The 26,047-nt window shown below is 50.6% G+C and overlaps 1 protein-coding gene and 1 pseudogene across 1 annotated transcript; both read left to right on the top strand.

The window, feature by feature from the left end:
• The first annotated feature begins 410 nt into the window (after positions 1–410).
• LOC118024872 lies at positions 411–1,317 on the top strand (annotated as a pseudogene).
• Positions 1,318–11,400: 10,083 nt separating this feature from the next.
• On the top strand, positions 11,401–22,197 carry CCR7 (C-C motif chemokine receptor 7). The gene is made up of 3 exons (XM_035027073.1): positions 11,401–11,448; positions 18,171–18,220; positions 20,978–22,197. Exons 1-3 carry the CDS (start codon positions 11,439–11,441, stop codon positions 22,055–22,057), a joined length of 1,140 nt encoding a protein of 379 aa, XP_034882964.1. The 5' UTR covers positions 11,401–11,438; the 3' UTR covers positions 22,058–22,197.
• Positions 22,198–26,047: the final 3,850 nt, after the last annotated feature.

Here is a 26,047-nt window from a genome sequence, read left to right as displayed (position 1 = left end):
CCCCCCCTCCTGGAGATGATCAATGGAATCCCCCAGTTGTGAGACCAGAGAGGACATCCAAGTTCATCTGGTTCAATCCCCAGAGGAGGAAACAAGAGAGGGGCTCCTGGAAACTTGGCTGGCCAAGCAGATACTGGAACCCCATCCTCTTCCACCGCAACAGATGGGCTCAAGCTAAACAAGCATAAAGACACTAGGCTTTCTAATAACCAAAATGTACAAACTCCAGGCTCTCAGCCAACAGCCCTCGAGAGGGAGATCATGGGCAGCCCCTTGGGACACACCATGGAGGGCTACGGGAGCTGGTTCTTAAATGACGAGTTGGAGTCTAACAGGGGAAGAAAGAGCCTTCTCTCTTTGAGAGAAGAGCATTGGAAGAACCCAGAAGAATGAATGTGCACAGTGCTTTGGGGGAACTCAAAGTTGGCCCAGAATGGCTGGGTACAGGTGGGAGTCAGAGAGTGAGGCCAGAAATCTTACCTTCTCACACACCAGGCACCATGGAGCCTGGGCTACGGAGTGGCTCTCAGCCCCAGGCCTGAGCCTGCTCACATGCCCCAACTCGGGAGGGTCCTCCCAGACCAGGGAGCAGACCCTGGCTGCAGTGAAGCCAAATGGGGTGGAGCAGTGGCTTGTTGGGGATGGGATCCAGTGCTCTGAGAGGAGGGACTTCAGGCTGGTGGGGATGAAGATGCTGCAGGCACCAGAGTCCTTGCCAAACACTACCATGACCTGCAGAGGAAGCCCTTCTACCCGGCCCTCATCACCTACATGAGCTCTGGCCAGCAGCAGCCATGGCTGCAATGCGGTCTGCTCCTCAAAGGCCATGATAGGACTAGGCCACCCCAACTCCGCTGAGGCTGCCCCCGGCACCATCAGGGGGGACTTCAGCATCCACATTAGCAAGAACAGCATCGATGCCAGCGACTCCATGGAGGGGGCCCAGAGGGAGATCCAGCTATGGTTCCGGAGCAGTGAGCTGGTGGATTGGGCCGACGAAGGCCACCAAGGCAGCATCCACCCAGCCTGAGCACTCAGACAGCCCTCAGCCACCCCAGCAGCCAGCCAGGATCAACGACCTCTGTCAACAAGAACCTGAGCCCACACCCATGGTCTGCCCCTCTGTCCCAGACCACCTCCCTGTCCACCTTTTGCCCCACCCCAGCACAGAGGGGTTGAGCAACCAAATTTTATGTGCCTTTTAGTATCCTAAGCCAGCAAGAAATTGCACCAAATCTTTTCTAGACCAAAGTGCCAGACAACCTTTGGGATGTCTCCAAAAGTGTATAGTGTGACCTCCCTTCCCCCAAAGTGGTGGAGGGGGACATTAAAATTCACTGTGTTATGCATGGCGGTGCATTGCTTATTACAATTTCTGCCATCTCTGAGGCAGAGATGAAGACTTTATGCAAAGTTGGAAGAGTTTGAGAGTAGAAATAAAGCTTACCCTCTCACACACCTTAATTAATTAATTAAAATTAATTAGGGGCACTTGGGTGGCTCAGTCCGTTAAGTGTCTGCCTTGGACTCAGGTCATGATCCCGGGATCCTGGGATTGAGCCCCACGTCAGGTTCCCTGCTCAGCGGGGAGTCTGCTTCTCCCTCTCTCTTTGTCCCTCCCCCCCATTCATGTGTTCTCTCTCTCTCTCTCTCTCTCTCTCTCTCGTGCATGCTCTCTCTCAAATAAATAAAATCTTTTAAAAATTAATTGATTAAGGGCGCCTGGGTGGCTCAGTTGGTTAAGCGACTGCCTTCGGCTCAGGTCATGATCCTGGAGTCCCGGGATCGAGTCCCACATCAGGCTCCCTGCTCGGCGGGGAGCCTGCTTCTCCCTCTGACCCTCCCCCCTCTCATGTGCTCTCTGTCTCTCTCATTCTCTCTGTCTCAAATAAATAAATAAAATCTTTAAAAAAAATTTAATTGATTAAACTTAATTAAAATTAATGAATTGATTAAACTTAATTAAAATAAAATGTACACACTCTACTGTGAAAATTGTAGGGCTGACCCAGTGGTGAGCTCCATCTGGGGGGGTGGGGTGCAGGCACGCGGGATTTCTCATTCATCACTTGCCCTGAGATCAGCATCACCTTTTCCTGCCTCTGCTTTCACCACGAGGCTATTTCAGTCCAAGTTTCCAGCTGCTCTTGCCACCTCACCAAGGTAAAGGTCACTGCAAAAGTCTCTCACTAAGGGACAAAAAAAGCCAAGGAGATTCTGGGCAACTGTCAGGCACACACAGGGGCTCTGGCATGGAGCTGTTGGGACAGGAGGACAGTGTGACCATTCCTTTCCCCCCACTGGCTGAGACTAGAATGGTATGAGGTTTCTCTGAGCCATTCTAGAAGGACAAATGGCTCCCCTGCTTTCCCTTTCACATTTCCCCAGACCCCATCCTCACCTGTCCCCACTCCTTCCCTCACAGAGCTTGGCTTTGGTTCTCAAAACACAGACCCATAAACTCTTCCTCTCGGCACTGAACCCAGGTGGCAAAACAGGAAGCATCTTCTTGTTAAGGCAAACCCATTGTGTTCTCTGTGCACTCGTGTCCTGACAAGTGGCAGGAAACCACCACCGGTCCGTGGCAACAGGTGTCAGGGTGACCTGAGGCCTCATGCTAGTCTGTGCCTGTCCCTCCTTCCCTTTTCTTCCTCCTGGAGAGCTGCCTCCTTCCCCCTGCCACCTGACAGCTCTTCACCTCACCCTGTTGCTACTTTCCCTCATGGTGGCCCAAGGCCTAATAAAGACCTTCAAAGGCCCTACGCCCTAAAAAGATAATAGCCTCTCTCCAAATAGAATTCTTAATACTGAGCAACCAACACAAAATACACACATACGCTGGAATTAAAAGAGCTCCTTCTTTAGATGTTCAGATTACAAAACTCTAGGTAAGTTCAAAGCAGAACATTTCTCAAATTTGGGGTGTCCCTGTCTGGCTGGACCCCTAAACCCATACCAAGTTATGCAGCACTGATGGAGGCCCAGTCCCATTGGCTTCCACATGGGAATAGCTTGTTCCCAAGTAAAAGAAAACAGGGATTGGAGGTGGAGGGAGGCATAAGAGGTACCATCTTGGACTTGATCTACTTGCCCAGAGGGACTGGAAGCTGCAGAACACTCTGGGGAGAGCCAAGAAATGGGTACTTTGACCAGGCCTCCAACTGCAAGCAAGGCAGGACTGAGATTCTGCAGATTTGGCTCCCTTCAGGGGCCTCAGGGGTGTGCTTCCTTCTGTTGGATCTCTCCAGATCACACCTTCCAGAAAAGATCTCTGTTTTTTCTTGCCCTGTTCAAGACTTGCCCTGTTCTTTCTTATGGTAGCAGGGGGGTGAGTTTACGGTAGGCTTTTATAACAACAGTAAGTAGTTATTCCTTTTTTTTTTACATTTGTTCCAGTTTTACTGAGATATAATGGATATACGGCCCTATATTAAGTTCAAGGTGCATAGCATCATGACTTGATTTATACATATTAGAAATGTGAATTGATTACCACAATTAGTTAACATCTATCATCTCACAGATACAAAAAAAAATTTTTTTCTGGTGATAAGAACTCTTAAGATTTACTCTCTTAGGGACTTTCAAATATACTATCCGTAAGTGTCACCTACACTGACCATGTCTCCCACCACACTCCTGCTCAGTCTTCCTTGCTTCTGCACTCTTCCCACCTTATTTTGTGATCTGATGTCTCAGCTCATGCCAAAGTTTGACAAAGATAAATGAGCTTTTAACATTTTTGAGAGATTTCAGCCAGGAGAGAGGGAAATCCAGACTTTTTAATACTATTTTCAGACATGCCTTTGTTTTTTTTATTTCTTCTGGATTCTGTCTTCAGTCAATATCATCCATTCTGCATGTCTTATTTAATATACATGATAAGACCAGTTCATCTAATGTAGACCTTTAGGAGCCTATCTTGAAAAATCAGTATTTTTCCAGTTTATTTACAGAATTTGCATATGGACCCCATTTCACTTGAGAAGACTGGATGGGTCACATCAATAAACAGTACATCACTCTTTACAAATTCTAGCAGCCTAAGTTCTTGGTTGGGAAACACAACCCTAGTTAATTGATTCAGAAAAAGGAGTTCGTTAAAAGGATACGAGGTGGGTCCAAAAATTGTTAAGAAACAGTAAGACCATGATCAGGGCTTTACAGACAGAAACAGTTCAGCTATGTTATTCTTTACCCTCTAGGCCACCAAGTCATCATTGGGTGGTTGAACTGAATAACTAGGAAGGTTTCTTCCAGATCTTCTTCCCTGCTCCTTCTCAGAAACCTTCGTTCATGGGTGGGACTTCCCCAAAAGCTGAGCACACATTCTCAGAGAGTGGGACAGGGTGCAGGAAACCTTGTCTGAGGGCATGTTTTCCAGGCAAGGAGGGGACAGCCATGGCCTGAGTCCTTCAGGTCATGCCTAGTGTCAGCCTGGCACGGTGGGAAAAGCCCCTGAGCTTAGAGTCAAAGGTCAAGTCACTTCCTTTGTTTGAAATCTCAATCAGAAAACTGAAACCTAGCAAACAGAGCAACCCTGAAGGTTACATGGATAAGATATAAGAATGGGTTTAGAAATATGGAAGCCCTATGCAAATGTGGAGGCTTATTATTTCCCACTAGTTGGCATGCTCTGTGGCCATTAGTTGGCCATGACTTACTGGGCCTTCAGGTCCTAGCACTTGACCCAATACCTGGCAGAGAGGGAGCTCAGTAAATGGATGCTGGATGAGTGGATGGATGGACAAATGGACAAACAGACTAGTGGAGAACAGTCAGTTCTAGGAAATGCTTTGCACACCACATCACAATGGCAAAGAGAGATTCGTTCCAAAGACATAGCAAAAGCAAAAGATGTCTCATGTGCCAAACGCAACTTCCCACTGCTCAGGCTAGAAATCCGGCCCACACCCTACATCTCCCTTGCAAGAAGGCCAAGTTCAACAGTGGGGCTCTCCTGGTGTCCTGAACTCCCGAATCGAGCAATTCTGAGGAAGTAAGCAACCCGTTCAAGGTCTGCTGGGCAACATTTCTGGCCTTGGCACTTGTTCCTGACCACTTGCCACCATCCTCCTTTCTTCCCCTGGGTCGCTCCTACTGCTCTGAGATGGCACTTTTCCTCGTGGCCTCCCCTACGTGCTCCTGCGGCATCTTGGGTTTGCCCCATCCCCCACCCGTTAGTTCTCACTACATTGTACTATATTCTGTCCTCCATTATTTGTTTAAATATTATGAAATGTTTAATGCATGAAGGTATAAAGAATAATATCATGATATTCCTGGATACCTTTCTATTTGCATCCTCTTCCCTTCCCATGTTGAGTTGAATGTAACCTTTTCATGAATGTTTTTATACTTTTAGTGTTTATACTTTTAACTGCCTCTTTATTTTTCCATCTTCCCCACTGTTATGGTATAACTGTTTGTGTCCCTCCAAAATCCATTTGTTGAAGCCCTAACCCCCAGGGTGGCAACATTTGGAGTTGGAGCCTGTAAAGGCAATAATTAAGGTTAAATAAGGTCATAAGAGTAGGGCTCTGATCCAATAGGATTAATGTCCTATAAGAAGAGATATCAGAGGCTTCTCTCCCTCTCCCTCTTCTCCTCTCTCCTCACCCCTTGCACACACTGGGAAAAGGCCATGTGAGGACATAGCAAGAAGGTAGCCATCTATAAGCCAAAAAGAGAGGCTGACTCTGTTGGACCCTGATCTGCAGCTCCCAGGCTCCAGAAGTGTGACGATGAAATACATTTCTATTGTTTAAGCCACCCAATCTATGGTATGTTGTCAGCCTGAGCTGACTAATACACCCACTATGCCCCAGGTGAGCTAGGTAAGGCCAGGGACCATGGATGCTCATCCTTGTATTTGTCGAGTCCAGAGCCATGCCTGACACATAAGTGCTTGTCAAATATATTTGTAAAAGGGATGAATGAAGTCACTGCAGAACCAAAACAGATGTCCTGGGGCCTATTCCCTGGGAGCAAAGTGTTCTCTGCTCTGCCATAATACAGGTCCCTATTCAAGCTGCTGCTGAGACCAGTGTCGGCAGTCAACTCCCACTAAAGTCAATTTAAAAGGAAGAAAGGAGCTCCAAAGGAAGAGGTGGAGGGAGCACTGGCATCTCAGGAAAGTCACTTCATTAATCAATTAAATGTTTATTAGGCACTTGCTTATCAGCTGTTCAGTGTTGAACAGTCTCCATTTCTATAAGGCAATCAGTCTTTAAAAGACCAAAGACCTAATGGGGCAAAGATGCTCTGGATATAAGCAAGCACAGTGCATCTGCTTCTCTTATGAACGTGTCCTTTGTACGGACACTTTGGAGTATTCCCGGCACTCCAAACGGAGAACACAGACTCGAAGAACTCACCTTTACTCATAAGACTGAGCACATCCCTGGCACAGCTTGGACACAATGGAGCCCACTCCCACGAGCCCCTGAGCATCAGTAAGGGGCTTCACTCCTGAAGTCCCTGCTTTGACTTTTAAGATTCTCCAGAAGGAAAAAGAGGGGAGGGGCACCTGGGTGGCTCAATCAGTTAAGCATCCGACGCTTGATTTCAGCTCGGGTCATGATCTCAGGGTCTTGAGATGAAGTCCCACGTTGGGCTCTGTGCTCAGCAGGGAGTCTGCTGGAGATTCTCTCTCACCCTCTGCCCCTCTTCCTGTTGTGCTTTCCCCACCCCCTGCCTCTCTCTCTCAAATAAATAAATCAATCTTTAAAAAAAAAAAAAAGATTCTCCAGAAGGAAAGAGTCAGCAGTCTCCAGAAGCTAGCTCCAAGTCTCTTGCTAGACATGCAACACATGCTCTATAACAAGTGGGATGGGGCAGAACCTTCCATGAAAGAGGACATCACCCAGGGGACCCATTGTTGAATTATTATTAAACTATACCAAACTACATTAAAAATTTGTGTTTTTGGTTTTTTTTTTAAAGATTTTATTTATTTATTTATTTATTTATTTATTTATTTATTTGAGAGAGAGAGAGCAGGAGAGTGGGGAGGGTCTGAGGGAGAAGCAGACTCCCTGCCGAGCAGGGAGCCCGATGCGGGACTCGATCCCGGGACTCCAGGACCATGATCCGAGCCGAAGGCAGTCGCCTAACCAACTGAGCCACCCAGGCGCCCCCAAAAATTTGTGTTTTTTTATCATGGCATTGTTTGAGGCAATGCAGACAACCCAGAAAAGCACACAGCACAATTTTGTTTTCAAGAAGCATAAAGTCTATTCCAGAATAGAAAATAGTTCACGTGCCAATTTAGGTGTCCCCAGAGTAAAGTGCTATGGAAGTTCAGAGAAGAAAGGGCAGTGGAAGTGGGCCAACCTCGGTCTCCATGGATGGGAAAGGACTTGGAAAGTCATACTGGGTTCCTCCTATACCGTACCTCCCATAAAGAATGTGCTCACAGTGAATAGTCACTGATTGCATGCTATCATGAAGAAGGAGAGCTCACAATCAGTGTTGAAAAATACTAGGGAATCCCCATGGTTTTGCTCAAAGACCAGCTAGGAAACTGAACCTGAAGGCTCCCAGGCCACAACATGCAATGTCCATAGAGCCAGAGGTGGCGGGGGGCTGGGCAGAACAGTGAGAGGAGGAAAAGGGTTTGGAGTGAGCACCACCACTTAGCATCAGGCAGAGGCTGCTAAGGAGACCAGAATCAGCAGCTCCTTATCCCTCTACCCTGACAACATGCTGCATCTGCCACAAAATTCTCCCGTCCTTCCCAATATACTTGTGGACCTTCTATGGGGGCCTATACCGGCTAGAGAACCAAAGGAAATCCCTGAGGATAACAAGAAATATCCTGAAAAGAGAGCCTGGACCTTATGTGGTCCAATCCCATGATTTTCAGTGGGTGGCCAAGAACCAGAGAGAAGAAGTGACTTGCCCAAAGTCACATAGGGAGTTATAGTAGAGGCAAGGCTGGAACACAGGTCGTCTGCCTCTAAGTTTATTTTTTTTCTTAGAAGCGTCTGGCACATGGAAAAGGGTTGCAGGAGGAAGCTTCTGGAAGAATTCCAAACTGAAGTTGCCCTGCCCTCCTTACCAACACCCTGCCCAGATATAACCCCTGAGAGTCCTTTCCACCTAGTTCAAGAGATTTCCGATATCCCTAAAGGCAAATGGGCTCCAAATGCCAACGATGAGAGTAGTCAAAATCTTTGGGCTGGAGGGAAGGTTCAGTGAGGGCTTCCACGCTTCCACTTGGGGGATTTGGGATAAAGGAAGTGGTTAAGCCATAAGCAGGACGCCACAAGCAAGTCCTGCACTTCAGTCTCAGATGCCAAAGCTTAGGTGTCTGTTAGGCAGCCCAGTCTCCCCACTCTACACTTGAGAAAACTGAGGCCCAGAGAGGGAAGCAACTTGCCCAAGATCATACAGGGAGCTAAGCTCACTGCACTACATCCCAACAGAATGTTCATCCATCAAGAAGACCTAACAAATAAACATATATGCACCTCAAACACAGAGCCCAAAGACACATGACGCAAACACGGGCAGAACTGAAGGGAGAAATACGCAGTTCAGCCATCATGGTTGGAGACTTCAATGTCCTACTTTCAATAATGGATATAACAACCAGGCAGTCGATCAATAAGGAAAGAGAAAATGTGAACAACACTATAAATCAACTGGACCTGACAGATACTATAGACTACTTCACCCAACAAGAGCAGAATACATATTCTTCCCAGGTGCACATGGAACATTCTCCAAGACAGACCTCATGTTAGGATATAAAATGAATCTCAATAAATTTAAAAGAATTGAGATCATACAAATTACAGTCTCTGACCACAATCAATAAGAGAAGGAAATTTTAAGAATCCACAGATATGTGGAAATTAAACAGCATACTCCTAAATCATCAATGGGCCTAAGAACTCACAAGGGAAATTAGAAAATACTTTGAGATGGATGAAAATGAAAACACAACATATCAACACCTATGGGATGCAGTTAAGTGAGTACTTGGAAATTTATAGCTATAAATGCCTATATTAGGGGAAAAAAAAAAAAAGAAGATGTCATGTAAAGAACCTAACCTTTCACCTTAAGAAATCAGAAAAAAAAAGACAAAACTAAACCTGAATCAAGCAGAAGGAAAGAAATAATAAAGACGAGAATGCAACCAAATGAAATAGAGAATAGGAAAAAGTAGGGACAATCAATAAAACCAAAAATTAGTATGTTGAAAAGATTTACAAAATTGACAGATCTTTAATTACACTTAACCCTGAGACCCAAACCACACAAAGACATCACAAGAAAATAAAACTACAGGGGCACCTGGGTGGCTCAGTCAGTTAAGCCGCTGCCTTTGGCTCAGGTCATGATCCCAGGGTCCTAGGATTGAGCTTCCCTGCTCAGCGGGGAGTCTGCTTCTCTCTCTCTCTCTCTCTCCCTCTCAAATAAATAAATAAAATCTTTTTTAAAAGTTAAAAAAAGAAAACTACAGACCATTATTGCTTATAAGTATAGAAGCAAAAATCCTCAACAAAATATTAACACCTCAACCCAGCAACATATAAAAAAAGATTATACACCACGTCCCAGTGATTTATCCCAGGAATTCAAGGTTGGTTCAACATATAAAAATCAATCCACATATTTTCCATATTTAATAGAACAAAGGACAAAAAACTAAAGTGGACACAGAAAAAGCATTTAACACACTCCATACTGGGAATAGAAGGGTACATGATATCTAGAAATTAACTCAAAATGGATCAGAGCTAAATGTCAAAACTAGAAGTATAAAACTCTCAGAAGAAAACAGAGGAATTAATTAAATCTTCTTGAACTTGAACTAGGCAATAGATTTTTAGATAGAATGCCAAAAGCAGAAGTGATGAAAGAAAATAAATGAATTGGGCCCTAAAATTTTATTTATTTTTTTTTAAGATTTTATTTATTTATTTGACAGAGAGAGACACAGCGAGAGAGGGAACACAAGCAGGGGGAGTGGGAGAGGGAGAAGCAGACTTCCCGCGGAGCAGGGAGCCCGATGCAGGGCTCAATCCCAGGACCCTGGGACCATGACCTGAGCCGAAGGCAGATGCTTAACGACTGAGCCACCCAGGCGCCCCTGGGCCCTAAAATTTTAAAGTTGTATGCTTCAAAGGACACCATCAAGAAGGTGAAAAGATATTCCACAGAATGGAAGAAAATATTTGCAAGTACTGTAGCTAATAAAGGACTTGTATCTAGAATAAATAAGGAACTCTTAACAACTCACAATAAAAAACAACCCAATTTAAAAATGGGCAAATGATTTATTTATTTTATTTTTAAAGATTTTATTTATTTGTATTATTTGAGAGAGAGCACGAGTCGGGTGAAGGGCAGAGGGAGAAGCAGACTCCCTGCTGAGCAAGTAGCCTGATGCAGGACTCGATCCTGGGACTCCAGGATCATGACCTGAGCTGAAGGCAGATGCTTAACCAACTTAGCCACCCAGGTGCCCTTGGGCAAATGATTTAAATAGATGTTTCTCCAAAGAAAATCTAGAAATGGTCAATAAGCACATGAAAAGGTGCGCAACATCATTGGGGTAATGCAAATCAAAACCACAGTGAGATACCATCTCATAACCACCAGAAGACTAGAATCAAAAAGACAATAACGGGTTTTGTCAAGGATCCTTCATATATTGAACCATATGAGGAACCTTCACCTATTTTGTATGGGAATATAAAATCGTGAGGCCACTTTGGGAAATAGTTTGACAGTTCTTCAAAATGTTAAACACAGGGCGCCCCTGGGTGGCTCAGTCAGTTAAGCATCTAACTCTTGATTTCTGCTCAGGTCATGATCTCGGGGTCATGAGATCAAGCCCTATGTTGGGCTCTGCGCTCAGCGTGGAGTCTGCTTGAGATTCTCTCTCTCTCCCTCTCCCTCTGCCCCTCCCCCCAACCTTGCGCATACTCTCTCTCTCTCTCTCATAAATAAATAAATCTTTTTAAAAAATGTTAAACATGGAATTGCCATATGACCCGGCAATTCCACTCCTAGGTATGTACCCAAGAGAAATAAAAATCCCTCCGTCACCTCTGACTCCCTGGCCCATGGTAGTCAGGCTTAAACGTGTGTCAAATCAATAACTTGCCCATATTCTCCTGCCTGGGGCTGGGATCCTTGTCTGCTGGGCTACACAGGGGTATTTCTGAAAATGAATAACCTGATGATTAATGATCCTATGACCACTGAGTGGGCTGTCACTCTCACGTTCTCATACCCCTTGGTTCTAGAAGACACCGTAGGGGCCATGGTTGAGGTCGGATTGGAGGAAGGAGCTGATGTAGGAGGGGCAGAGAAGAGGGTGGCTCCTCTCACAACTTAAAAGCACTTCCTCCCCAGACAGTGGGAGCTCGAGACCCGGCACAGCCTTCCTGTGTGGTTTCAGCTGCCCAGAGAGTGTCATGGACCTGGGTGAGTGAGCCTCCCTGTGTGGGAAAGAGCAGCACTGGGTCACTCTGACATCCAGCCTGACTCTGTGGAATGGAGGTGGGGGAGGGGGATGGAAGGCATGGGGGAGCCTCCCAGAGAAATCAGGTTCTACTTTGGTGGCAATCAGTATCTGCTTCCAGAGAATGCCACCCTGTTCTCCCAGGTACAAACGGATGCACCTTTCAGACCTGGGGGAAGAGGTAACCTTTGGCACCAGGGAAGATGGGGGCTGGGGGGGCAAGGTGGTGTCTTTCTAGAACAGTAGGGACTGGAGAAGGCTACAGGGCTGGGGTTGGTGGTGACCCAGACGGCACCTGTCTTCATCTCAGCTAGGGGTGATGGGACCTGTTTCATCAGAGGCAAAGTCCTCAGAGGACTCCGGGCCCTCCATTCCTCGTCCTCCCTCTGCTTTCTACCTTTCTCATCTGCTAAGTGGGGATCAGAAGCTTGTGCTCTTAGGAGCAAATGGAAGGTGCCGCCTTGTACCAGCGGTACTTACGAGGCAAAACGCAAGCCGGCTCCACGTCCCCCTGGCTTTGCTGCCGCCACTTGCAGGTTAAAGGCTGGGTGGGCCACAGGAAACGGGACAGCCTGGAGAAGTCATAGCCCAGGCCTCCAGCATGGCCCCTGCCTCACTTCTTCACTTGTTCTGCCCTGGCAGATGACTCTTCCCTTTGAAAAGCCTGTCCTCTGGTCCAACCTCAGGCTTAACTAGAGGGATTACAAAAGAAGCTCTGAGAGGGTTCTGAGGGGTACGTCCAGCTCCAGACACCCCCATGTGTAAATCTCAGCTATGAAATCAGGCCCGGCTGAGGCTACAAAGGCCAAGTTCCTGGATGGTTCATTCTCACCAGCAAGCGAAGCACCACGGCAGCCTCAAAGCCGCAAGAGGTTGCCTTTAAAAAGTGAAGGTTCACTGGTGCGCCCTGTGCTGTCCTCACACTCCTCCCACCACACCACAGCCTCTTGCCTTTACTCTGCCTCCCCCCGCCAACCCAGCCTACCCGGAATCCTGGGCAGACCCAGCGATCCGCGGTAGAGGGGTTAAAGTAGCCACCCAGCCCACCACTGGAAGGCCTGGAAGGTGCGGCCTGATCCTCGCACCTCCATCTCTGATGCTTTGGGGGTGTGAGCAGAAAGTCTGTGGAATGAATGAATGAATGAATGAATGAATGACATCAAGAACTCTGAGTTGATTTTAGTTTTTAAAAATCTCTCCCAACTTCCTCTCCTCCCAACCTGCTCCCTAATCCCACTCCCCAGACCCCCACCCCACTTACCACAGTCACAGAATGCAGGCCATCACCCACTGAGGACTGGTTTCTGACTCTCTGTGTGACCTCTGTGCGTCCCCGTAGGCTGCTGGGAAATGTTGGAAAACCTGCTCCCCCAGAGGGGGACGGGTGCTGACTGGCTGTTCTTGTCAATTTCCATAGTGTAAATTCTCCCCCTCAAGGGTTGATTTCAAGCCTTAGACTATTTCAGGGCTTGAAATGACTGAGCAGAGAGTCAGGGAGGGATGTGCTCACTGGTTCCACGGGCCTCTGAGAACCAGCCCCAGTCCACCACTGAGGGTCTTCCCCCAGACCTAGGTTTGGGGTGCTAGCCTCACAGGCTTTGATGCGGGGAGGGAGGGCAACCTCTGGTTTAGGAGAAAGGGATGTTCTCGCCTGCTTCACTCAACTTGAGAGAGAACCCCAACGGTTCTCTCGGGGTAGGAAGAAATTCGGGTAGGAAGGGAAGCCACTGAGAGAAGCTTTGCTCAGAATGGACTCGGGGCCGTTGGTAGGGGGGGATGGATGGGCCGTGAACGATCTGTTTTTTTCTGTCTTGTCTGCCCAGCAGGGAGCAAGAGGTGGGTGAAGAGGCAGAGTTTCTGTTACACAAAATGAAAACACGAAAGCCGAGCTGAGTTGGTCTCTTTCATGATTTGAATGAGCAGCCCGAGGCGCCCTCCCCACCTTCGAGAGAGAAGAGTCTTAAGACTTCAGACTTCTCCAAAACAGAGAAAAGGAAAAAATGAGCCTGTGAGAGACTTAGGTCTCATAGCTTGGCCTGAAATGGTGGCAGAGGGAAGCTGAAGGAATGCAGGGCCAAAGCCTCCTGGCCTGGGAGCATGGCTGGGGCGGAGGGGAACGCTGCAGCCTCAGGGAGCTGTTGGAACCTCCTTTGGTTGCTTTGGTACCTTCTTCTGGTCAACTATCATTGATGGGGGAATTCAGGCATGACCAGTCTTGTGGGGAGAGAGATACTTCTGTCAATAAGCCACTGAGACAGAGGGAAACATAGTGCTCATGGGATAACGGTGAGGCACGTGGGAAGCTCAAAGAAAAGTAGTGAACATGGGTCGGGGGAGCATTTAAGTTGCGTTTTGAAAGGCATGTACAAGTTACCAAACCAGACAAGGAGGAACAAGGGAGTCAGGATGTGGCAGGGAGAGCAGACTCGATTTCCATCAGAGGCCAACAAGGCAAGTGAGGGAAGGGGTGTAAGATGTGGTAAGTGGAGGGGAGCAGAGTGAACCAGTGGGTGCAAGCCCCACCTAAAGGCATCCAAATCCAATTTCTTGAAAATCCAATGTAGCCAACATCCTGGGGACTCAGCCTTTGGACTCCCCGCCAGTCAGCTCTGACAAAAGCTAACAGAAACAGGGTAGGAGCAAGTTGAGGGGGGTGTAAAGAATGTGGTCATGCCAAGGAGGAAGGTAAGAAGGGAGGCAGGAGGCACAGGCAGGACCAGTCTTTAAGATTTTGTGTGGCATCGCTGAGGGGTTTGTCCTGAAAGCAATGGAGAACCAGTGAAGATTTTTCTTTTTCAGTCAGGTGAGTTAAGGGATGTGAGTTGCATTTCAGAAGGAGCTCTGAAGCCTTATGTCAGGGCAGAGGTAGGGCCAGCTCTGAGGTGTTAGGGGATAGAAGCAACAGAGCTGGATGACCCACGGGATGTGGGAAAGTGAGGATTCTTGTCACGCTCCATGGAGGTCCCTATACACAGAGGACTCATTGGAAATGTAAGGTAACATAGTAGTGAGAGTTCCATTCAAATCTCAGATCCATCTCTTGGCAGCTGTGTGACCCCAGGCAAGTGGTTTAATCTCTCTGGGCCTCTATATTTTGGAATATAGCATGAGAATCACAAGGCATCGCTCACAGGATGTTATGAGGGAGAGCTACACAAAGACTAAGAGGCAGCACAAAATAGAGGTTAAGAGTGTGGCTTCTGGAGACTGAAGTATTCAAAGCCCAGCTCCACTATTAGCCAATGGTGTGACTCTGGGAAAGTGGCTAATCTCACGGTGCTTCAGTTTCCTCAGTACTGGATGGGGATTACAGTAGTACCTACCTCAGGGCTTTTGTGATGATGAAAATGATCATACATGGAACGGTTTGGTGCATAATAAAAGCTCATTGAATTTGAATTATATCACTGGGTAAACAGTTGATATCATAGGGACTACAAGGTTCCACCAGCTGTCATCCATCCCTGCCTGTCTGAAAGGGGGACCCCCAGGCTTCTCACCTTCTCTCCAAATTTCCTTACCGCCTCCCTGCTTCTTCCCTCCCCCTCTCTTCTGCCCCCTTAAAAAAGTTGTGTTGGCAGGTGAGGAATTCCGGAGAGGAAAAAGTTTGGGGTGGCTTTTAGGGCCAGCTAATGGGCAGCCATGATTCCCTGGGGGCCTGGAAAATGTGGGGATGAAAGTTTGGGATTTGGGAGAGCAACCAACCAGCAATCCTCTCCTCCCAGACAGGAAGGCAGTTTCCCTTGCTGGGAGCTCAGGTGGGACTTCTAGGGAATTTTCTTTTCATTATGATTATTACTAGAAACTCAAGAACTCAGAAAATACCCAACATATAAGTCATCCACTACCCAACCCCTGAGATTCCCAACTTCAGTGGCCTCACCCAAGCTGCTGCCCAAGGCCTGTTGCTTTATGACTTTGTAACAGACAGAAATGTTCTGACTCATGGCCGCTGACCAGGCTCCTGCCACACACCAGAGTTCCCCTAAATTCCCATTTGGTTACCTTTCTTGAAAATGGCCTTTCTTGGCTCTACAAATCCTTATTCATCCACCATTTCCAATACACCTGGAATGAGAAATCATCTACACACGCACACACACCCTAGTCGCACCTCCTTTCCCCTCCCCTCCACCAGGGACAAAGAAATGAGACAGGGCCCAGGGGAAGGGGTTGATGGAGTGAAATCGAAACAGTTCTTACTCCTTGTATCTACCCGTTGTGACTTATCAAAACTTTGAGGTTTCTCAGTTCTCACTGACAGTCAAAGCAGGCTTTCTCTAGAGTAACGAAAGATTTGTACATGTTTAAAGAAACCTCGAGCACTTCACACTAAGATGAGTCAGTGGAGGATGGGCAGTGCATTGGACCCTGACAAGAACGTGTTGAAGATAGAGATGTGGGATTGAGTGGGGCCTCCCACGGTAATTCAGCGAGGAAGGGGGATGGGAGAGGGGAGCTAGGATGTTGCACAATCATCTATTCCCACCCAGGACTGTGGAAACTCAGGCACAAGCGGGGGACAACAGGACAGTGGGTGCCTGTCCTCAGAAAGAGAAGACACACCAGGAAGGCAGGTGCAGGTAGACGGTGAGGGGCTTGACTGCCATACTGAGCCTCAGGGCCTTCCTCTTTAGGGCTGGATAGAGAGGTCCTCAGCATTTAGGAGGCCTGGTGGGAGCTGGCATCAAAGCGCTGCCTTAGAAAGACGTGTCTAGCAGTGGTGTGCAGTATAACCTGCTTGAGGTGGGAGAAATACCTATTTATTTATGTGGCTTGAAGCTCTTCCTCCTTGGCCCAGGAACCCCCAAGCCCAGAATCCCCAGGCGTAGACCCTCCACCTGGATGGAGCATGCAGTAAACTGGGTGTCGTGCAGAGAGACTTCCAGCAGGTGGCGCTGTAGCCAAGGACAGAGAATCACAGGCAATCTGCTCCCTCTTGGGAAGCAGAACCCCTCGCAGGCAGGAGGAGGGCCCCCAGCTTCCAGAAGGTGCCTGAAGCAGATTCCCAAGCATTTCCCTGTCCCTATTGAGACTGGAGGCGTGACCGGCCTGCGAGTCCTGCCTTGGCATTCATTTGTGGCATCCCAGTTACTGACTGTCCTATGGGCCAGGCCCTGGCTGGGAGCGCCTGAGGGTCAGGTTACAGGGAGGGGGCTACAAAGGAAAGAAAGCACAACTCTGGCCCGCCGGGTGCTCCCAGATGGTTAGGTGAGATAAATTACCCTGTGCACTGTCCTCCCTGCTCAGCCCTCAGAGGAAATAATCTCCCACTCCAGCCCTCAGCTCAGCCACAAAGCTGAACTGAGCGGCCAAGGGCCCATCCTCTGTCCACAGCACACCAGGCCTGTGCTAACCTGGGGTCTCAACTTGCTGCTCAGACTCAAGAGAGCCTCCCGACTTCCAGAATGTGCCCAGGTTCCGACCCTGCTCCGCCCAGGCCGAGGCAGGGTCCCTTCCCATAGCTGAGTGTCTTCCCTTTTCCCACATCTCGAGAGGCCCCAGGTTAGAAACAAGTTAAAGAGCAAACATACACACACACTTCAGGCAGGCAAAAAAAGTAGTTACCTCAGAGAAAAGTCTCTGTTGTACCACAGTGTCCCCTCAGGCCACCCTGGTGCTCTCTCCCCTGGAAGAAGGGGAAGCGGGGCATTCAATCACTCACTCATTCATCCATTCATCCATCAACACATGGTTCCTGGATGCCTTCTTTTTTTTTTTTTTTTTTTAAGATTTTATTTATTTATTTGACAGAGAGAGAGAGATAGCGAGAGCAGGAACACAAGCAGAGGGAGTGGGAGAGGGAGAAGCAGGCTTCCCGCGGAGCAGGGAGCCCGATGCGGGGCTCGATCCCAGGACCTGGGATCATGACCTGAGCTGAAGGCAGGTGCTTAATGACTGAGCCACCCAGGCGCCCCCCTGGATGCCTTCTTGATTCTGGGCCTGCACTGGGTAAAAGGGAAGAGGTCCCTGCTCCACAGACAGGCTGAGGGAGTAGGCCAAGTAAACCACCAGTTGGCCTTAATGAATGCCAGTCGAATGGGGGGGATTATGGGGAGCAGATGGGTCCCTGAAGCACTTTCCCATCCTTGAGATGCCAGGAGACAACCTCACTCCTCCACCTAGCCCTGTGGCATCAGCCTATCTCCTCAGCTGGCCTCCTTTAGAGGACACTCCGGGCTACAGATGGGGCTGCCCACTCACCAGGATGCAGGAAAGATGGAGCAGTGCAGGACACACACACACACACACACACACACGTTACCACCACCCCCTCAGGGCCTTGCTTCCCACACAAGTTGGAGTGGGAGGGGCCGCTCCGACCCAGGAGTCAGGGTCAGTCCAAACTCAGCCTTGAGGGGTGGTGTGGGCTAGGGTGGGCTTTCCAACTCCAGAAGATGCCCTGAAGAGCCAAGAAGGGGGTGGGGCGCGGGGGCTGCCCTGCATTCGGATCCCACTCCTTTCCAGGACATCGGAGTGGAGGAAGGGGAGGTGAGAGCGGGCAAGGCTGGGCAGCCTGCCAGGTCCTTCAAGGCACAATCTGGTTCTGATGTTCCAGGCAAACGTGGTGCCTGGAGCTTGTGATGGAAGTTCCCAACAGTGCCCCCACCCCTCCCTGAGGCTTTCTTTCCTAACAAAGAGCTGTCCCTGCCAAGCACTAACTTTCTCACCTTGTCTCCTGCAGGGAATCCAATGAAAAGCCTGCTGGTGGTGGCTCTTCTTGTCATTTTCCAGGTGAGATCTGTGGCCAACAAAAGCTCTGTTCTCTCCCCAAGCCCACCCTTTCCCAGCCCCAGGGTCCTGGTGGAGGAGGTGGGCACTTGCTGGAAGGAAAGAGACCCAGACACAAACCCACCCGCCATTCCTTAAACTGATGGCTGCCCTGCTCCATCCTCTGAGTGACCCTACAAAGCCACATGTGGTCTCTGAACGTCCTCGACACCATTTAAATTAAAACACAGAGGAAAATAAGATACCACCCTCTCCGCCACCCCACTTCCACTGTCCCCATCCAGGATATAGAAATGTGGGCTCCATCTGAGTCTGTGGAGAGGAACTGCACAAAGCTGTCTCCCTCCCCCAGTGTCCAGTCAAAGCCTCCCCTGGAGGCCCCAGTCCCTTCTGTGAAATAAAGAGGACCATTTGAGCCCCACTTAGTGGGGAGGGAAGAAAGCATGGGGCCCAGGACACTGGGGGTGGGGGGAATGCACATACTTTAGAGGGCCCAAACTCTGCAGGAGCAAAGTCCCCCGATTTACACTGTTCTGCTTCTCAGTCCCAGAAATGGAGACAGGAAAGCTGGCCCCACCGAGGGCTGGAGTTAGAAGAAACTGTAACTCATAGTCTACTCTCTTCCATTTCTTGGGGGTGGGAGCTCTCAGGAGGGGAAGGGGGGTGCCAAGGCCAGAGCTGGAGAGGCAGTCCTTCAGAATTTGGCTCTTCCCCAAGTCTGGAGGCCAGAGGGGCAGGTTTCCAGGAGCTCCGGCCAGAGGCAGGCCCCAAGCTGGGCACTGTTCCCAAAACCCCATCCCAGAGGCCCCCCGGAGCTTGGGCTGCAGCCCACAGCTTGGCCCCCTTCCCCATCACCACTCCCTCCCTTCTTTCTTTCCCGTTTCAGGACTCTGGAGGGGCTGTACTGCTAGAAGTGGAAGCTGGAAGGTTGGGGAGGGCATGAGGGACAGCTGGGGCTCATTCTCTTTACTTGGGGGAATGGGGGTGGCTCAGATGGGGCAGGATGTGGTGGGGCTGTGGGCTGCAGAGGCATCATGCCTAGTGGCCCAGAGTCCGGAAGTAGTAAAGGGTAGAAAAAGAAGCAGGACAGGGTGGTGGAGAGCACACTTCATAGAGGCTGGGTGTACCCCCTTATGTCCAGGGACCCTGGACTTAAAACCCTGGGACTTACCACGGGTGGCCGAGAGCAGCCAGCCTCCCCAGGACCCCCAGGCTGCAGTCACGCCCAGATGAGGGAAAGGGGAGTGCCACTGACTTTTCTCAAGATAGCAGTGCCCAGAGAAAAGGCTCCTGGATATTATTTTGTTCTCGTTCTGTGACAGTGAGAAAGTCAGGATTTGAAAGTGAGAAAGACAGAGACGGGCTGTGGGGAAGAGACTAGGTTCCACTCCGGCTGTGTGACCTTGAGCGAAGTTCTCCAAAAGCCTCCCTTTCCTCATCTCTAAAGTCCCTCCAGCAGCCCAGTTGCGTGAAAACCCATCACGGTGAGCTGCCCAGAGCCCAGTTCCCAGAGGAGGGGCCGTGAGCTTCCCCAGGCAGTCTTGCAGCCCAGCTGCCAGCCTGCAGAGGTTCAGCCGTCACTGTGCACAGAGGCACTGGGGCGCGTGCCCTCCTTCCTTGATAAAATCACAGCAGGCTGCCTGAACCTTCACCCTGCCCTGCGGACGGGCCAAAAAAAGGCCCTGAGCAGCTGAGCCCGGCTGATCGGGATCTGCCGAAAGAGGCGAGGAAAAGAGAGACAGAGAGGTAGGGGGAGAGGGTGGGAGTGCAGAGGGAGAGTGGGAGATGGAGCCACCTGCTCTTCCTGGGGATGCAGGGAGGACTCCATCACAGCTGAGGAGGCTGTGGCCCAGAGGTGCATCCTCCACCCCTGTCATAGCCGTGCAGTTCAGTGCACTCGGGCACAACTTGCTGGAGCCCCTGCCGCATGCCCAGCACCGTGCCTCGGGCCCTAGGGATCCGTAGAATTCTGCAAGTCACTCACCACCCAGTGTCACAGCAGCTCGCCCCAAACCAGGGCTTCCAGGCTTCTTAACAGAGCATCTGCCTTCCTCTCTTCTGACCCCAGGCCCTCCTCCACCTTAACCCCGACATGGATTTTCCCTCAAATGCTGAAGTATTTTGTAGGCTCCCGGAAAACTCTTTCTAGCAGATTCTAAAAGGAGACTCAAGATGAGAGACTCACCTTCCTACTCTTCTGGAGTTTCTGGGTGCCAGAATCGAGGTTAAGCACCTCACCCCAGCCACGTGAGGGAGATAGTAGTCATGTCCACTTCATAGATGAGGAAACTGAGGCTCAGAGATAAAGTGTGTTTATCCGGCCCAAGGCTCATGTGACCTCAAAGCCCAGACGATTTCCAGTCTACCGTCAGGGCACGTAATGTCGAGCCTCTCTGAGTTGGCAAAAACAGACCCTTGCTACTTACTAGAAGCACAGAACCTCAGGTCCCAGCCTAGTCAATCAGGACATGCATTTTGACAAGATCTCCAGGTAATTCATATGCATGTTAAAATTTGGGAAACACTGGTTTCAAACCAAAGAGCCACCTGGAAAGTTTAGAAAAACAGATTCCAGAGCCCCGCCTCCCCCCGCCCCGAGATTCTGGTTCATAGGTCTCAGGTGGGGTCCGAGAATTTGCAGGTGATGCTGATGATGCCCATGATGCCCATGATGGGGACCACACGCAGCAAGATTAGCTGAGCTGAGCTGGATCCCACTCAGCTAAGCTGGATCGTGTTGCCCTGTTCCCCTCCCCGCAGGTGTGCCTGTGCCAAGATGAGGTCACAGATGATTACATTGGAGACAATACCACGGTGGACTACACACTTTATGAGTCCGTGTGCTTCAAGAAGGACGTGCGGAACTTTAAAGCCTGGTTCCTGCCAATCATGTACACCATCATTTGCTTCATGGGCCTGCTGGGCAACGGGCTGGTCGTGCTGACCTACATCTATTTCAAGAGGCTCAAGACCATGACTGACACCTACCTGCTCAACCTGGCCATGGCAGACATCCTCTTCCTCCTGACCCTTCCCTTCTGGGCATACAGCGCAGCCAAGTCCTGGACCTTCAGCGTGCACGTTTGCAAGATCATCTTTGGCATCTGCAAGATAAGCTTCTTCAGTGGCATGCTACTGCTTCTTTGCATCAGCATCGACCGCTATGTGGCCATTGTCCAGGCCGTCTCGGCCCACCGCCACCGTGCCCGCGTCCTTTTCATCAGCAAGCTGTCCTGCGTGGGCATCTGGATGCTGGCCATGGTGCTCTCCACCCCAGAGCTGCTGTACAGCGGCCTCCAGAAGAGCAGCAGTGAGCAAGCACTGCGGTGCTCCCTCATCACCGAGCACGTGGAAGACTTGATCACCATCCAGGTGGCCCAGATGGTGGTGGGCTTTCTGATCCCCCTGGGGGCCATGAGCTTCTGCTACCTCGTCATCATCCGCACCCTGCTCCAGGCCCGCAACTTCGAGCGCAACAAGGCTATCAAGGTCATCATCGCTGTGGTCGTGGTCTTCATCGCCTTCCAGCTGCCCTACAATGGGGTGGTCCTGGCCCAGACGGTGGTCAACTTCAATATCACTGGCAGCGGCAGCTGTGAGCTCAGCAAGCAGCTCAACATCGCCTACGACGTCACCTACAGCCTGGCCTCTATCCGCTGCTGCGTCAACCCTTTCTTATATGCCTTCATTGGCGTCAAGTTCCGAAGCGACCTCTTCAAGCTCTTCAAGGACTTGGGCTGCCTGAGCCAGGAGCGGCTCCGGCAGTGGTCCTCCTGCCGTCACACCCGGCGCTCCTCCATGAGCGTGGAGGCCGAGACCACCACCACCTTCTCCCCGTAGAAGGCTCCTCCGCCGGGACTAGAGGGCCGGGGACAGGCAGCAAATGACTGGGCTCCAGAAGCTGCAGAGGGAAAGGCAGTCCCGGCCCTGAAGCTCTATCTCATGGGGAGAGCCCGTGCGGCAGCCCGGGCCTCCCCCGTGGCCCTAGCTACCTCCACCCAGGTTGCAAAGCGTTGTGACCGATGAGCCACACCAAATCCTGCAACACTCCAAAACCAAGGCTGTTGTCCCCCAGACCTAAAACCGAAAGTGGAAGTCGGGAAACAGTCCCCACTTGGAGTGAAGGAGAGTCGGTGACGGGTAGACCGGTGGAGGGGGCCTGGCGAGTCCTCTGAATGAAACTCTTTTGGACCTAGCAAGACATCCTCCCTGAGATTCGAGGGCTGAGGCAAGGCCTTCCAGAAAACAAGGCTTTGTCTCCGAGGCCGGAGATGGTGGGGAGACTTCTTGGCTTGGCAGGGAAAGGGGATGCCAGTGGGTCAGAGTCTCTGAATTCCTCCCTCCATCTTTTTTTCCACTGTCATCTGAGCCGCCAAGAAATGGCAGCCTCCAGCCCTCCCTGAAAGCACACTTGCCCCTCGCCTGCCCCCTCTCATCAGGCTGCTGCCCGGCCTCGGGGAAGAGTGTGGTGCTTCCTGCAGGCCAGGCCAGCTGCCTCTGCCCGGCCAAAGCCATGCTCCCGGCCAGGACTCTGGGGCGAGGATGACATGCGGCGAGCCCTTCTCGGGTCTCAGCTCTGCTCTGATGGAGGAGAGGGCAGCGAGAGAGGTTAGGGTCCAGGGGGTGGTGCCCATGCTAGCTGCCAAAGAGCAATGAGCTGCTCTTTGTTCTCAGTCGTGAGGACAAAAAACTCTCATCCTGTCCTTGCTTTCAGTTCATTAAGACAGCGCAGTTCACTCACATACAAATACAAATTTTCCCTTGCGGAAACAGCAGCTTTAAGAGAAAGGGGGGAAATTTTTGGTAAATGGCAAAGGGGTGTGTTCCTGTTTTGCAAGCCCCCACTTCCCACCTGACCACGCCCTCTTCTCTCCTTTCCCTGGCCTTCATTTCTCAGAGATGATCCGAGCCATGAGGTCTGCCTAGCTGTGCTCTGAGCCCATCCAATGACACAGGCCCAGGAGGCTGAAAGAGGTAGGGGGAGGGGAAGCCCAGGGTGCCCATCTTGCAAATGCCCTTCCAGAGCTCGTGGGAGTGACCCATCAGCAGTGACCCAGAGACATGGCCTGAGCTCAGCTTTGGAAAGAACAAAGTTGTCCCTGTAACCTCACCTTTAGCAACACTTGCTCACTGGTCAGCTCATCTGTCCCTGCTCGGTCTGGAACTAGATCCCATAACCCTTTGTCAGTCCCTTCAAGCTCCCCACAGTGGTGTTTAGAGGGAGGGCCTCCCCCTGGGCACGCAGACCACAGCATGCTGGATTAAGAAGGCTTGGGATGGCACCCATGTGATAGGCTGCACCCTTTGCTGGATGCTTGAAAGCCAGGTTCACCCACGACCCAGACCACCATAGCCGATGTCCGGTGACCCATCATGGAGGGGCAGGGATCAGGGACCAACCACTGCCCTCCACATAGATCCATGTCCCTGGGTGCCCTGATGCCTGCCCAGAACCCTGACTCCTCCAAGCCAGAAAGGAGGTTAGCCCAAAGCTGTGATGCGTGAGGAGGCTTCTGAAGGGCCCAGCACAGCGACAGCTGGGGGCCTGGCAGGGGGAGACGGGGAGGTGACACTGGGGCAAAGGTGATTCCATCAATTTTCCAAAGTGAAGAGAGCCTGCCTCGTACTGAAGCCCATTCCCTAATGTCATCAGCACATGACATTCCCCTCCACCACAGGATGCACTGGGCACCATTTCTCAGCCAGCATGCCCTGGGGAAAATGAAGCGGCCCGGGCACAGCCAGTGGGGAGCGGTGCTTGCCACGGCCGCATTGAGTCTTAAAAGGTGCAGCAGCAGATGCGTGTGCACGAGTGGGGGGTGAGAGGGGGCACCCCAGAGTGCCTGTGGGGCCCCCGAGAAGAGCATGGAGACCCCTGGTGTGTACATCCTCATGAGGGTACAGGCCTGGAACCGATCCTCAGTTCCTGAAGGGGGGAATTCAACGGAACTCTCATGAGCAGGAAGCCTGGCCAACCACACAAACACGCCATCTCGGCTTCAAATACATTTTTCTAAAATAACTGGACATCTCCGAGTATTTACAAAGACAACAAAACCCCAGCAATGTTAATTCCCCAAACTGCTCTATCTCAGCTCATTGCTGGCCTGGCCCCTACTCCCTTGCCCAGCGCTCTCGTGGGCCTACCCTGAACTTTGGGGGACCCCTAGGAAGAAGGAACAAATTCACTGGGGAGCCACCCCCCCAGTACCCAGGGCTTCTCTCTCTGTGTCTCTCCTCTGCTTCATACAACTGGCCCCCATGGCCCCGCCCCGTCTCCTGCAGCTCCCCCTTCTTTCCATCCCCAGCCTCCCTGGCTGCAACCCCAGGGCCCACATCTGCCCTTCCAGCCAGAAGCACCACACCTCCAGAATCATGGATTCACAGGGCTGCAAGGGACCTCAAAGATCAGCTGGTCCAACCCCATCATCCTCTAGCTGGGGAAACTGAGGCCCAGAAGGAGGAACTGACTTGCTCAAAGAGACTTTGCTATATAAGGATACTGGGTAAACTTGCTTTGGGGGCCTGAGGATCTGCAGGATTGTGGGAGGTGGATGGGGGGAAGCAGAGGCTCTGAAGCCAGGCTGACTGGGAACCTCATCTCTATTGTTTCCCAGTTGTGTGACCTTCAACTGTTGTTCAACTGCTCTGAGGCTCAGGTTTCTCAACTGCAAAATGGAGAGGATTTGGCAAACATTTAGCACGGTGCCTGGAATGTTGAACGTGGTGATGAGGAGAACGGGATTTGCCAGACTGCCTGGTTTGAATCTCAGCTGCGCTACTTGGGCTCCTTACGTAGTCTCTCTGTGTTTCGGTTTCCTAATCCGTGTGATGGGGAAAATCATAGCACCTACCTCCTAGGATTGTTGTGAGGAGCAAATAAATTCATATACGTAAAATGCTTAGAAATCCTTCTGGAAGTGTTGTTGATCATTATTAAGAAATGTTTAATACATGGTAGCTAAAAAAAAAAAAAAAAAAAAAAAAAGTTGCTAACCACAGGGAAACCAAATTCAATTCCTTAGCCCCATTTTCATCCCCCACAACTTATAAACCAAGCTGGAGGACAGCCTGCAGATTAGTCAGTCTGTCCTTCCCACCAATTGTACGAGTAAGTCAACTGAGGCTCAGAGAGGTCAATTACTCACCTGAGCTCTCTTAGGAGCTCTTGGCCATGCTAGAACTTGAACCCAGGTTCCCGAGCTCCATCCAGAGCTCTTCCTGCAGATCTCCTGCACTCCCCCTGCCCTCCCCTACGCGTCCACCCTGGCCTACACCACCCGCATCCTAGACCATCTAACTCTGCTCTGGCAAGCACCATCCCTCCCGTCCTGTGGCCAGGCCCTTAAGGAGCATCTCCCCTCGCCCCCATAAATAGTCCCTGTCCTTGTCACTGAGTCCAGGAGAATGAGGTACAAAGAAATATGGCAGCAGGCCCAAAGGAATTCAGGCAACTGATCTTTTTAAGAAAGAATCCCCTCTGAGAGTCAGATTTATTTCTGTAGTGAAGGTAAATAGTTGGAGGGAGAAGAAACAGGCCTTTGGGGGCAGGGGTAGGAGTTGAGGCAAATGAGATGGAGAGTGGAAGGGAGTAATTCTGAGTGGGGAGCAGAAGGAGGGGAAGGTGGGGCAGGGGTGCATTCTAGGGACGACACAGCTAGGGGCCCGACTTGGAGAATATTGTCAGTAGGTAGAACAAATCACAGGTGGGGAGAAAGGAGCTATATTAGTCTTAGAGACAGGGGGGCTCATGGCCTTCTTTGCCAGAAGGGGGTTAGAAATGGCCCAGTTTGCCTGGTTTGAGCCCCTAGAAAAACCCCAGGGAGTAAA

The sequence above is a fragment of the Mirounga leonina genome, unplaced genomic scaffold, assembly GCF_011800145.1.
Source record: "Mirounga leonina isolate KUSES-001 unplaced genomic scaffold, KU_Mleo_1.0 Mir_200, whole genome shotgun sequence".
Lineage (NCBI taxonomy): Eukaryota > Metazoa > Chordata > Mammalia > Carnivora > Phocidae > Mirounga > Mirounga leonina.
The sequence above is the reverse complement of the archived record's forward strand: the minus strand, read 5'-3'. Positions and strand labels throughout refer to the sequence as shown.